The following is a 12,796-nucleotide window of genomic DNA, read 5'->3' on the forward strand; positions in this document are numbered from 1 at the left end:
TACTAGCTGAGCGACCTAGGTCAAGGAACTGCCTCCTGCGGCCTGGGCTATTCTCCTCCTGGGAAGGGAGTAAGTCATGCCAGTGACCTGAAGGGGATGTTGAGGCATGAAACCCGATCAGGCAGCTGAGGTGTTAGGCCTCTCTCCACTTTTCAGTTTCTCAGCAAAGCGTTGGGGCTGTGGAGTTGCGGGAAATCTGGGGGGGTCCACAAGTCGGGGACACCCTTGGCCACACCTCCTTTACTCTGCAGATCTGGGGGTCTGGAGCCCCGGGTCCCCCGACGCCTCCCAGTACTGAGTGACATTCTAAAGATTCCCGAAGCAAAGGCTCCCGGGTGGGGTGGGGGTGGGGGCGTGGCTTGGCGGAGGGGGCGTGGCCAGGCGCGGCCTAACCCGATTGGCTTCTGCGTGCCACGTGCCCGGCGCCCAGGGTCGGCCCCGCCCCCTCGCTGCGCCTTGGCTGCAGCTGCTCAGCTAACGGGGCCGCGACCAGCGAGCTCGGCGTCCTGCGCGTCCCGCCCCGGTGCGCGTTCGTCCCTCCGTCCGTCCTTCCGTCCTTCGATCGCCCCGCGACAGGACGCTCCACGCGCGGTGAGTGGACCCTCGGGGGGGGGGGTCCCCATCCAGGGCTGAGTTACAGAGGTCTCCACGTCGGCTGACCCCGTGCCCTTTCCACGCGGGGCCTGGGGAGGGGTGCAACGACCCTGAGTGATCGGGGGGGGGGGTGCGGGGCGCCAATGGGGGGGAGCAGGCCGCGCCCCTGCTGGGGATGGGGGGGAGAGGGTCACCGAGGGGGACCCCCGGCTTTGCTGAGGGTGTGGCCGGAGCGGGGGGGGGGGGTGGGCGCCTTGCGCCCTCTGCTTCTGATCGTGGGGAGGGGGGACCTGACTTGGGGGGTGGGAACTAAGAAACCTTGAAGGTCGGGGGGCGCTGAGGACCCGCAGGGATGGGTGTGACTGAGGCCGAGACTGAGCGTGAAAAGGGACAGAAGATGGCCTGTGTCGGGGTGTGTTGGGGGAGGGGGGAAACCCAGGTGCAGTTGGAGGAGGAGCAGGGACCCTCTTGTGCCCACCGCGGGCTCTGCGGGTCCCTCCTGCCACTGGGCCGCGCTTGAAGGAACTTCCAAGGGTTCTTGGAGGGGAGACAAGGATCCCCCCCACACACACACCTTTCTCTCTGCTTTGCTGGAAAGTCTACACCTTCCTCAGAGATCAGAGTCTTCGAGGTCCTTGCAGACATACTTGTAATGGGAGTTAGAATCCCAACCTCAGCTGCATCACCAAAACTTGCTGGGTGACCTTGAGGCTAGTGGCTTTCCCTCTCTGAGCCTCCATTTCCTTCTCCCACGTACCCAGCGAATGACCCCAGCCATCGGTTTCTGTGCCAATGGTTCTGTCAGGTGCCAGGACCCTATTACAGGTTTGGGATTCTTGATGACAGGTTTGGAGTGCCTTGCCTACCCTCGTAGGCCCTGGAAGGAGAAAGGGAAGGGGGAAAGTGGGGGGTGGGGATCCTTTGGGAGGACTGCTCTGGTCCCACTTCCTCTCTCCTTCCTTCCCTCCCTCCCCTTCCTTTTGTTTAAACTCTGGTGGGTTTTCCAGAGAACTCCAAATTTGGACATACGGCTGCAGGGTTTGTGAAAAGACTCTGGTTTCGGCACAAATCTATCCTTCCTCCCCTCTGCCCTCCTCCCCTCTGAAACTGCCCCTCCCAGCCACACAGGATAGCTAAAGCCCTCACAGATGAGTGTCTGCGACCCTGCTAACCCCTGTGGACAACCCCTGGGGCCTGATCTCCTGTAAGAAGGAAGACTGCCCTGGGGGTGAGGAAAGCTAGGTTGCAGGTCCTGACGGGTAGGGCAGGGAGAGAGGGGAAGACTTAGACACCCCCGTTTTCCCCTGGGCCCCAAGACAGTCTTGCTGAGCTGGCTGCAGGCCACACTTGCCCACGAGTGTTCAGCTGTTTGAAGATTCAGACTTCTGGGAGTTGGGTGTGGCCAGGCTGGGCTGGAAGCAGAGGCCTAAGCCTCCAACCCCCTCCCCCACCTCTGCAGCTGTGGCTGTCTCTCATCGACCTCCCTTGCTCTTCCTACCCTTTGTTTCTGCTATCTCTGTGCATCGGTGGTTTCTGGGCAGGTGCTGCAGCTGGGGCCGGGGCGGGATGGAGCTCTGAGTGTTGGGAGGAGAGAGATGCCCCAGGAAGGCTAGGCCTCTAGGGCAGGATGGGGGTGGGAAGGGGAGTCTGCAGTGCTGGGTAGCTGCCCAGGGCAGGGAATCTCTGCACTGCAGCACCCAAGAGGGAGCCCTGGGAATGCCAGGCCTCAGCCCAGCCCCAGCCTCTGCCGTGCACCCAATCAGCTGGGTGCCCTGGGTACACCCACCTTGTTGGACTCAATTCCTTCTGCCGTGGATGGGTGAGTCCTTGGCGTGGTTGGCCTCTGGCACGTCCTGGGGGCGCCCCAGGCTGCAGCACCCAGCCTCTTTGGAAGACTTCCTGGGTGGGGAAGCTGGCTGAGGATGTGGTCTCTACACGGAATCCTGAGCCTGTGCGCCCCGCCCCCACCAACAGGAAGTGTGAGAGGGCTGGGAAGGACATTTCAAGATCCTCATCTTAAGAGATCAGGCTGGTCTTGTCTTCAGCCACTTTCCCTAAGTCCTTTTTTTTTTTTTCTCCTCCTGGGCTGAGAAATCCCCATTGAGCCTGGCTGTAAGAAGGATGGATGGCTGTCCTGTAAGAAGGATGGATGGATGGGGACGAAAGTTCTGTGAGCCTCAGATCTCCCATCGGCAAATGGTGAACACAGGGCTGGGTAGATGGGTTAGTAGGAGAGTGCTTGCCTAGCTGCATGAAGCCCTGGGTTCAATTCCTCAGCACCACAGAGACAGAAGTGGTGCTGTGGCTCAAGTGGTAGAGTGCTAGCCTTGAGCAAAAGAAGCTCAGGGACAGTGCCCAGGCCCTGAGTTCAAGCCCTGTGTGTGTGTGTGTGAGAGAGAGAGAGAGAGAGACAGAGACAGAGACAGAGACAGAGACAGAGAGAGACAGAGAGACAGAGAAATACAGCATGCCACTGATGGCTCTGGTCTGTATGTCTGTAATCCTAGCAACTCTGGAATCCCGGTTCAAAGCCAGCCTGGGCAGAAAAATCCCTGAGACTCTTTTCTCCAATTAACCAATGAATAAAGCTGGAAGTGGAGGTGTGGCTCAAGTGGTAGTGCACCAGCCTTAAGCAAAATAAGAAAGAAAAAAAAAGCCAAGCAAGAGCTTGAGGCCCTGAGTTCAAGCTCCAGTAATGGCGCGCACACGTGCACACGCGTGCGCGCACGCACACACACACACACACACACACACAGGTAACTAAGCCTGGTGTGTTCCTGAGGTGACAAGATAAGAAGCAAATATGAAAGTTGCCTCTTAAACCATGCTCTGAATAGAAGCAGGTACTGCTGTTGTAACCTCAGAAGGCTGGGGTGCTGGAGGAGGCTGGCTACCTGAGCCTCTTTGGCTAGACTGAGGTTCTGGTGCCCTCGAAGGATTCGTCCCAATGCAGTGGCCACAGCTATTGACTGAGCCCTTACAGCTTGACAGCCCCTGGCTGAACCCTTGATGTGGGCGTCACCGTCATTAGCCCTTTGGGACGAGTGAAGTCTTCCATGCCCCTCCTGTGTGCATGTCTTCATGTAAGCACTGAGCTTGGTCAGTCCCTTCTCACTACCTTGTAACTCTTTGGGGGGGGGGGTGGGAGGGCTTGTGTGCGCATGGGCATATGTGCCCATGGGTTCTGGGCCTTGAATGGCCTTTTGCTCTTGCTTGGCTTTTTCACTGAAGGCTGCCACTTGAGTCATACCTTTACTTGTGGGGTTTTTTTTGGTGATCAATTCGAGAAAAAGGTCTCACTGACCTCTCCCCCCCACCCCCCCCACGGCTAGCTTCAAGCCCTGCTCCTCAGATCTCAGCCTCTCTGAATACCTAGGATTACAGGCATGAGTCACTGGGGCTGAGTGGGAGGTGCTACTTTTATCCCTACTTTACACATACAACTAGATACCAAGAGGTAAAATGTGTGTATCCGGGGCCTTTGGCTTCTATCTTAGTCTGGCTCCAGCATAGAGCCAGCTTTGCTGATCGTCTCCCGATGTGACCTGAGCTGGGATTCAAACCCAGGTCAGACCATTTCCATCACTGGGGCAGCCAGAAGACCTCCCGGGGCCTCGTCCAGCCTGGGATCAATGGTTTCGGGTCAAGTGAGGAAAGACTGCTCTCTAAGAAACCTGAGTGCCTGGAGCTGGGGGCAGGGGGGGGGGGTGCCCAGGCCCAAGGCCAGGGTGGCATTTACCCAGGCTCCATTAATTGAAACTCGTGGAGGAGAACCATCAGAAAAGGGAAGAGGAAAGGATCTAGTTGGGTTAGTTTTTTGGTTTTGGGGGGGCTTTGTTTGTTTGTTTGGTCGGTCCTGGAGCTTGAACTCTGGGCCTGGGCGCCATCTCTGAGCTCTTCAGATCAAGGCAAGTGCTCTACCACTTGAGCCACAGTGCCACTTCTAGTTTTCTGGTGGTTACTTGGAGATCAGAGTCTCACAGACTTTCCTGCCAGGGCTGGCTTTGAACCTCAATCCTCAGATCTCAGCCTCCTGAGTAGCTAGGATTCCATGAGCCATCAGTGCCCAGCTTTAGTTTGATTTTCTTTTCTTTTCTTCTTTTTTTTTTTTCCATTTGTTTTGTGTGTATGTACCTGGGATAGAATCCCAGGGCCTCATATATGCTGGACAAGCATACTGTCACCTGGAAGGATCTAGATTTTATAATCCAAAGCGGGGTAGGGGTACATACACCCTTGGAGAATGATCTTCTGGAAGGTACAGATAGAAACCATCAGACTTTTCATTTTATTTTTTGCAATAGTAGAGTTTGAACTCAGGGCTTTAGCCTTCCTAGACAAGCGCCCCACTAAAGCAAAGTCCCTGCTTTAGTTACTTTAGGGATAGGGTCTCATATTTTTCCTGTGGACCCTATTTTTTCTGTTTACATATTCCTTGAAGCTGGGATGACAGGCGTACACCACTGTGCCTAGATATTGGTTGAGATGACGGTTTCACGAACTTTTTGCCAAGACTAACCATGAATCATGATCCATTCTCCTCATCGGTGTCTCTCAAGAAAGTGGTTGGTATTCTGAGCCACCAACTTCAGGCTCCTGTATAACATATACCTTAAAAAAATTTTGTTTTGCTTTTGCTTTGTGCTAGTACTGGGGCTTAATCAGAGACTGTGTGATGTCCCTTAGTTTTTGTTCATTTGTTTTTTGCTCAAGGCAAGCGCTCTACCATTTGAGCCATAGCTCCATTTCTGGCTTGTTCGTGGTTAATTGGAGATAAAGAATCTCAGGGACTTTGCTTCCCTCTGCTAGCTTCAAACCAGGATCCTCAGATCTCAGCCTCATAAGTAGCTAGGATTATAGGCATAGCACTGACACCCAATTCCTATATGTACCTTTATATATGTACCTATATGTACCTATAAATACCTTATATATATATATATATATATATATAGTTTAATGTAATTCATCTTCAGTTTTGTTCTCTTGTTACTAGTAGTTTCTGAGACCCAAAAATAATTGGTAGACTGTTGTGTTATCCTGCCAGCCTTGGGGAGACCCTTGTCGGTCTCTTTTTTCCCTTTCAGCCCTCATATCCTATAAGTGAACCTGATTTGCTCAGTAGGTTATCTTCAAGTTAATTAGTGATTATCTTCACAGAGATGGGCTGAATACCAAAATTCTTGAGTTATTTGTCTATCCTGGCCATAGAAAGCATAGAAAGAATGAAAACATAGCATGGCTAAATGTGCCTTTTTTTTTTTTTTTAATTCTGTGACTTTTCCAAGTTACTAAAGAAAGTTTAGTGCATATCATCTGACAATCCTTCAGCACTTCATGCTCTTGGCTGTGGGTAGGGATTGAACCTTTAGGGAATAACAGCAAAGACACATAGACAATATAACTACTCAATAATTTTCCTCCCAAAGGGCAAAAATCAGGACCCACAGTGATATAAAAATGATCTTGTGCTAAGGTTTTTATTCAAAGCATTAATCTGTGATCAATGCCAGGCAGATGTCAATAACCAGCACTAAACCAGATCGCTAGATCCCTTTTATTGAGAAAAATGTCACTAGAAGCAAAACTGGTTTTTCTACCCGCTGGAGAGGGAAGGCTGTGTACTGGTATTGGAATTACTTTACATACCAGCAGTTAGTTATCTAAAGTTTGCTGACCTGTAATAGCCCAAAGATAGTGAAAGGCTGTAATTAGATAGTTTCCAGGGTTTTCCTTTAAGTTGGACTTTTAAAGTTTGTAAAAAGTATTGGTGGGCTGGGAATGTGGCTCAGTGGTAGAGTGCTTGCCTAACATGCCTGGAGCCCCAGGTTCGATTCCTCTATACCACCTAACACAGAAAAAGCCAGAAGTGGTGCTGTGGCTCAAGTGGTAGAGCACTAGCCTTGAGCACATAGAGGCTCAGGGACAGAACCCAGGCCCCGAGTTCAAGTCCCAGGACTGTCAAAAAAAAAAAGTATTGGCAATGCTTGTTTTTGAACTCAAGAGTCTCCCATTTGGTAGGCAGGCGCTCTACCTACTGAGTTACACCCCCCGGCAGGATTTTTCCTTTGAAATACAGATTTCTTTTTGCCTACCGTTCAGGGAAGCCAGCAGCATCTATCCAATAGAGGCTGGAGGGAGGTTTTGTAGGGGTTCCAAGGAGGGGAAATCACTGCTGGCTTCCTGGAAGAGGTGACCTTTGCATCCTGCAGAAAGCAGTCACTCTCACCTGGCTGTACTTCAGAATCACCCAGAGAAGTTTTTAGAAGTTACCAAAGCCAGATTCTTACCTCAGAACCATTGAATTAGTCTTGGAGCCTGGGCACCATCTTTTGCTTTTTTACTCAAAGCTGACACTCAATCACTTGAGCCACCGCTCCTCTTCCAGCTTTTTTCTGGTTAATTAGAGATCAGACACTCAAGGTTTCCCTGCCTGGCTTGGAACTGCTCTCCTTAGATCTCATCCTTTTGAGTAGCTAGGATTACGGATGTCAACCACCCAACTTAGTAAAAGCATTTTTTTTCTTTTTCTTTTTTGGAGCGGGGAGATGCTGGTCCTATGGCTTTAACTCAAGATCTGGGCACTGTCTCTGAGCTTTTGTGTGCAAGGCTAGTGTTCTACTACTTGAGCCAAAATTCCACTTCAGGCTTTTTGGTGGCTAATTGGAGATAAAAGTCTCCTGGACTTTCCTGCTTGGTCTGACTTTGAACCACGATCCTCAGATCTCAGATCTCCTGAGTTGCTAGGATTATAGGCGTGAGCCATCAGCAGCAAAAGCATTTTTTAAGTTGTCTCTTACAGTATCTCTAAAAACCTCTGGTGTAGGGGATGTTGTCCCCATTTTATGGATGAATATACTGAGGGACAGAGCGGGAATCTGGATTGCCTGATACATAGGGTAAGTTAGGAACCAGATTTTTTTTTTTTTTTTTTGGCCACTCATGGGGCTTGAACTCAGGGTCTGGGCACTGTCTTGGAGCTTCTTTTGCTCAAGGTCAGCATTCTACCACTTGAGCCACAGCACAACTTCTGGCCTTTTCTATGGATATGGTACTGAGGAATTGAACCCAGGGCTTCATGCATGCGAGGCAAGCACTCTACCACTGAGCCACATTCTCAACCCAAACCAGATCCTCTTGATGTCCCTCTTGGCCCTGGCTAGATAGGAACCTATTTGCCCTGGGGTTGTTGAGTCAAGCCATCTGGTGCTGGCTGAGGCCCGGAAAGCCACTTTTCTTCCCTGAGGCACCCCTCAGATGTCTGAGAGGCTGGGGGGACAGGTCCTTCAGGGCCCTCTCATGCTTCTAGAACTTTGGATATGAAATGTCCAGCCAGTTTGAGACGTACGGTCCTGTTTGCTCTGGAAAGACTCCAAGGCCTTCGGAGAGCCAAAAGCAGTTTGTAAATGCTTTTGGTGCGATCAGCTCCCAGAGTCCCCAGAGGGGCTGTGGAATGTACTAGAAGGTTGGCTCTGAACCACAGACAGTCTGAACCCCCTAGCTCTGGGGAGAAGCTTGCTTGCCACGTAGGCACACCCAAAGAGGCCCCTCGTGTGAGCCTCCCCCTCTATCCAGATGGGGGCCTGGGTGGTTTCCAGCAACCAGGCCAAAGCACAATGGCCCCATGGTGCAGGTGACGGCCGATAGTGTCCTCCCTCCCCGGTGTCAGAGGGCTTCATTCAGTCTTTCTGATGGCCTTGGAATTTCCTTCCCCTCTGGCCCCACCACCCCAGGCTGGGGGAACCCCACAGCTGGAGGTCAGCCCCATCCTGGGCAGGATGTCAGCACCCCCCCCCCACTCTGTGATTGGGGGCTGGTAGTTTCCATTTCCTGGGGAGAGCGTCACATTTGCAGCTGAGGGCCTCTGGTTGCCAGGGCAACAGCCAAGGTTTTCTCAAACTGAGCTGAGCCAAGTGGAGCAGGTTGACCCAGCTGAGCCCAGCGGAACTGCCCCAGGCCACAGGACCTCTGTCCCCCGCCCTCCGCCCTTCACTCTGCACCCCTGTCTGGTAACGGTCATGATCGATCGCTTGGGGGAACTAGTCTTCAGGTGATGCAGGCAAATGGCCCAAAGAATAAGGAAGGGCCTGTTCCAGCTCCTTCCACCAACCCCATGAAAGTCCCACGTTTGTGCTCCACAGAACCTTGAACTCCAAAGTAGGCAATAACCCTGGGGTCACATAGGTAATACGTGTGCTCTCCTGCGTGTGGCTTGCCGTGCCAAAGACAGGGCAGGGGTGTTCACTGGGATTTTTTTTTTTCCTGAAGAGGGGCTGCCCTCCCAGAATTTCCCCTCATAGAACAATGAAACCTATTGAAATGGGTTTGTTTTGGTTTTGTGCCAAAACTGAGACTTGAACTCAGGACCTTACGTGCTTACTTGCCTTAAAAAAAAAAAAAAACTCAAGGGCTGGCGATCTACTAAATCAAGCTATGCTTACACTTCTGGCTTTTTTGATGGTGGGGGGGAGGAGGTTGATTGGAGGTAAGAGTCTGCCTAGGCTGGCTTGGATCCCCGAACCTTCAGATCTCAGCCTTCTAAGTAGCTAGGATTACAGGCATATAAGCCACCAGTGCTGGCTTCTTATTCACTTCCTTCTTCTTTTTTTGTCGGTTGTGGGGCTTGAACTCAGGACCTGGGCACAGTCCCTGAGCCTCTTTGTGCTCAAGGCTAGCGCTCTACCACTTAAGCCACTTCTGGGTTTTGAGGGGTTAATTGGAGATGAGTCTCATGGGCACTTTTTGGCCTGGGCTGGCTTCGAACCACGATCCTCAGATCTCAGCCTTCTCAGTAGCTAAGATTATTAAACATGACTCACCAGCATCCAGCTTCTTATTCATTTTCTGTTTTGTGTGTTGTACCCCCTGCCCTCATGGCCTTGTCCTATCTAGAAAAATCTAATCTTCACAGTGGCCCACAGGATCCTCCATCCTGTCACTTCTGTCCTTTCCTGGCAATCACACCAAGCAATATGGTCCTGTATTGACACTGCCCCAAGATGAGAGTCTCTGACCCTCCATCCTGGGGTTCTACCAGCCGCTCCCCTTGCCTTCCAGTTGCTGCTTGGATCTCCAGAGCCTAGTGGGGTACCTGGCTGGGTATAGATGGTGGGTAATGATCCCAGGTTCCAGCTGGACCATTCCCCTTAGAAAGAGGCTGCTGGGAGCCTGGCATCTAGCTATCTGCAGCCTGGGAAACCCTGGGCTGCAGCTGGCTTTGTGGTGACTTGAAGAACCAGCCATGGTGCGCATTGCATGGGCTCTGGACTCTGATAGTGGTTGAATTCGTATCTCAGTTGTTTGACCGTGGACCACACGTTGTATTGCTCAATCTTAGTTTCTTTTCCTGGGGTAGAAGGGGGTGTCTCATGCCTGGAAGGACTAGTGGGGGGGGTGCTTGGTGGTAGTGTTCATTTGTGGGTCCATGATCAGGTCTGAGTCCCCCCCACCCACCCAAACCACTCCAGTCTAGACACCACTATGCCTGAAAGAAAAGTCTCAGGCTGGGCACTGGTAGCTCACTCCAGTAATCCAAGCTACTCAGGAGGCTGAGATCTGAGGGTCGCCATTTGAAACCAGCCAGGGCAGGAAAGACCATGAGACTCTTATCTCCAAGTAACTACCCAAAAAAGCTGGAAGTGGAGCTGTGATTCAAAGTGATAGAGAGCTAGCCTTGAGTACTAAAGCTCAAGGAGAGTGCTCAGGCCCTGAGTTCAAGCCCCAGGACTGGCAAAAGTAAACAGGCTCTGGCCCAAGCTGGACCTCCGTGTGTGTTGTAGCCTGGAGGGCTGGAGGCAGCTGGAAGATGTCAGGATGGAAAATAGAGAGAGGGGAGGGAAATGCAGGAATAACATGGAGGTCTCATGACTGTTTTTTCTCCACAGTGGCTTCTGTTGAACCAAGATCATGGCCAAGCTAGCACAGGTAAGAGCTCTCTCTGTTGAGGGTTGTTCTTGGCCTCCATGGGACCTGGGATCCCCCTGGCATCATTAGGCCTACTTCAGAGACCCCCTCAAAAGCCACACCTCTTTGGAGGCAAGTCACCAGTGACAATACATAATACCTCAAGCAGAAAAGGATCTAGGTATATTGGCTCACATGACTGACAAGCATGGGACTTCAGGTCTGGCTGGATCCAGGGGTCCAAATGTTAGTCAAGATTCCACTTTCAGGGAGTAGGCTTCCTCTGGGTGGCTTTGTTCTTGGGTCTGTTCTTCCTTGCTGTGCATGCTAGTTACCAGCAGCTCTATTCTGTCTTAGTGAGAAATGAATTCTTAATGCTTTCTGGGGGAATTTCCAGGTGTGTTCGCCACTGGACCTGTATATCTCAAGATTTGTTCCCCAGAAAGGGAAATGAATAGTGGGGAGACACAAAGAAAGGAAAGAAGGAAGGAAGCAAGCAAGCAAGCAATAATAGAGGGTCTTTCCCCCTATAGAGATAGAGTGTTGTGCATTAGTACTGGTGCTTGAACTCAGGGCCTGGGCACTGTCCCTTAGGTTATGCGCTCAAGGCTGCTGCTCTACCACTTGAGCCACAGCTCTACTTCCAGCTCTTTGCTGATTCATTGGAGATAAAAGTCCTTCCTACCTAGGTTGGCTTCCAACATGATCCTCAGATCTCAGCCTCCTGAGTAACTAGGGTTACAGGTGTGAGCCACCGGTGCCTGGCTTCATCCCTGTTTTTTATGACTTGCCACAAAACGAACTGGGGGCCCAAAGGCTAGCCACAGCTTGGGTGCAACACCTTGGCATCTGAAAATAGCCCCATATCTTTCCCCCTTCCCCGGCTTCAGAGCATGCTCTGCCCCAGACCTCTCCCACTCACTCCAGGCAGAACTCCAGACATAGCTTTGCGGTTCTGTATTTCCCAGATTGCTTCCTATGGGGCATTGGTATTGTAAGGTTCTAGATGACTCACATGAACAGGTCAACCAGGGAGAAACCAGAGGGGTCAGAGAGTGGAATATAGAGCTATGGACTCCAAGGCCAACAGTCGGGCTAGTGTCTGTTTGTCTGACACTATTATTATCATCAAACCAGGGGCTAATAGACATCCTTGCAAGCAAGTTCTAGGGTGGCAGGGCCTTTAGGATCCCCTCCCTTGGGACAAGTCTTCCAGCAAGCTCAACTCACACCTGTAATCCTAGCTTCTCCGGAGCCCGAGATCTAAGGATTGAGATTTAAAGCTAGTCAAGGCAGGAGAGTCCACAAGACTCTTTTTTTGGGGGGTACGATCATGGGGCTTGAACTCTGGGCCTGGGTGCTGTCCCTCAGCTCTTCAGCTCAAGGCTAGCGCTCTACCACTTGAGCCACAGCGCCACTTCCGGTTTTTCTGGTGGTTTATTGGAGATAAGAGTTTCTCAGCTTTTCCTGCTTGGGCTGGCTTTGAACCACGATCTGTAGATCTCAGCCTCCTGAGTAGCTAGGATGACAGGCGTGAGCTACTGGTGCCCAGCTCCCACAAGATTCTTTTTTTTTTTTTGGGTCCAGTCGTGGGGCCTGAACTCTGGGCCTGGGCGCTGTCCCTCAGCTCTTTAGCTCAAGGCTAGCGCTCTACCATTTGAGCCACAGCGCCACTTCCGGCTTTTTTCTTTTTGCTTATGTGGTGCTGAGGAATCAAACCCAGGGCCTCATGCATGCAAGGCAAGCGCTCTACCACTGAGCCACCTTCCCAGCCCCTTCCCACAAGACTCTTATCTCCAATGAACCACCAAAAAAGCTGAAAGCGGAGGTATAGAGGACAAGCCTTGAGAGAAAAAGCTAAGGAACAGTGTGTCCAGGACCTGAGTTCAAGCCCCAGTGCCAGCACAAATATAAAATAAAATAAAATCGTTGGTATCTACCACCTCCAATTATTAGCTCTGTTTCTAGTGGCCACCCTATGCCATACACATGTCCCTGTACAGACACGCTTACATGTTCACGCAATGCTCCCTTTTCTGGAGTCTGTTTACTCTGGTTCCTTCTACAACTGTCCTTTCAAAAGAGGGACATGGGACCCGAAGGCCCGAGAGTGTGATGTCTCACGAGGTACCAGCTCTGTGGTCTAGTTCACCAGGACTGAAATGCAGGGTTGAAATACAGTGAGGAACCAAACCACTTCAAGAGCAGGACAAGGACCAAGCTCACGCCTGTTATCCTAGCTACTCAGGAGGCTGAGATCTGAGGATCACGATTCAAAGCCAGCCCACGCAAGGAAAGT

General features: G+C 51.6%; 1 protein-coding gene across 2 annotated transcripts in view; it reads left to right on the top strand.

Moving 5' to 3' along the window:
• Positions 1-470: 470 nt before the first annotated feature.
• LOC138807878 (annexin A6) overlaps positions 471-12,796 on the top strand; it is a 48,457-nt gene continuing 36,131 nt past the window's right edge. For both annotated transcript variants that reach the window (XM_069993658.1, XM_069993659.1), the window contains exons 1-2: positions 471-591; positions 10,479-10,518. In XM_069993658.1, the coding sequence (XP_069849759.1) occupies positions 10,501-10,518 (18 nt within the window). In that variant the 5' untranslated portion in view covers positions 471-591; positions 10,479-10,500. The remainder of the gene's footprint in view (positions 592-10,478; positions 10,519-12,796) is intronic.

Source organism: Dipodomys merriami, unplaced genomic scaffold (genome assembly GCF_024711535.1).
Source record: "Dipodomys merriami isolate MVZ:Mamm:240054 unplaced genomic scaffold, mDipMer1.0.p SCAF_44, whole genome shotgun sequence".
In the NCBI taxonomy this organism is placed as follows: domain Eukaryota; kingdom Metazoa; phylum Chordata; class Mammalia; order Rodentia; family Heteromyidae; genus Dipodomys; species Dipodomys merriami.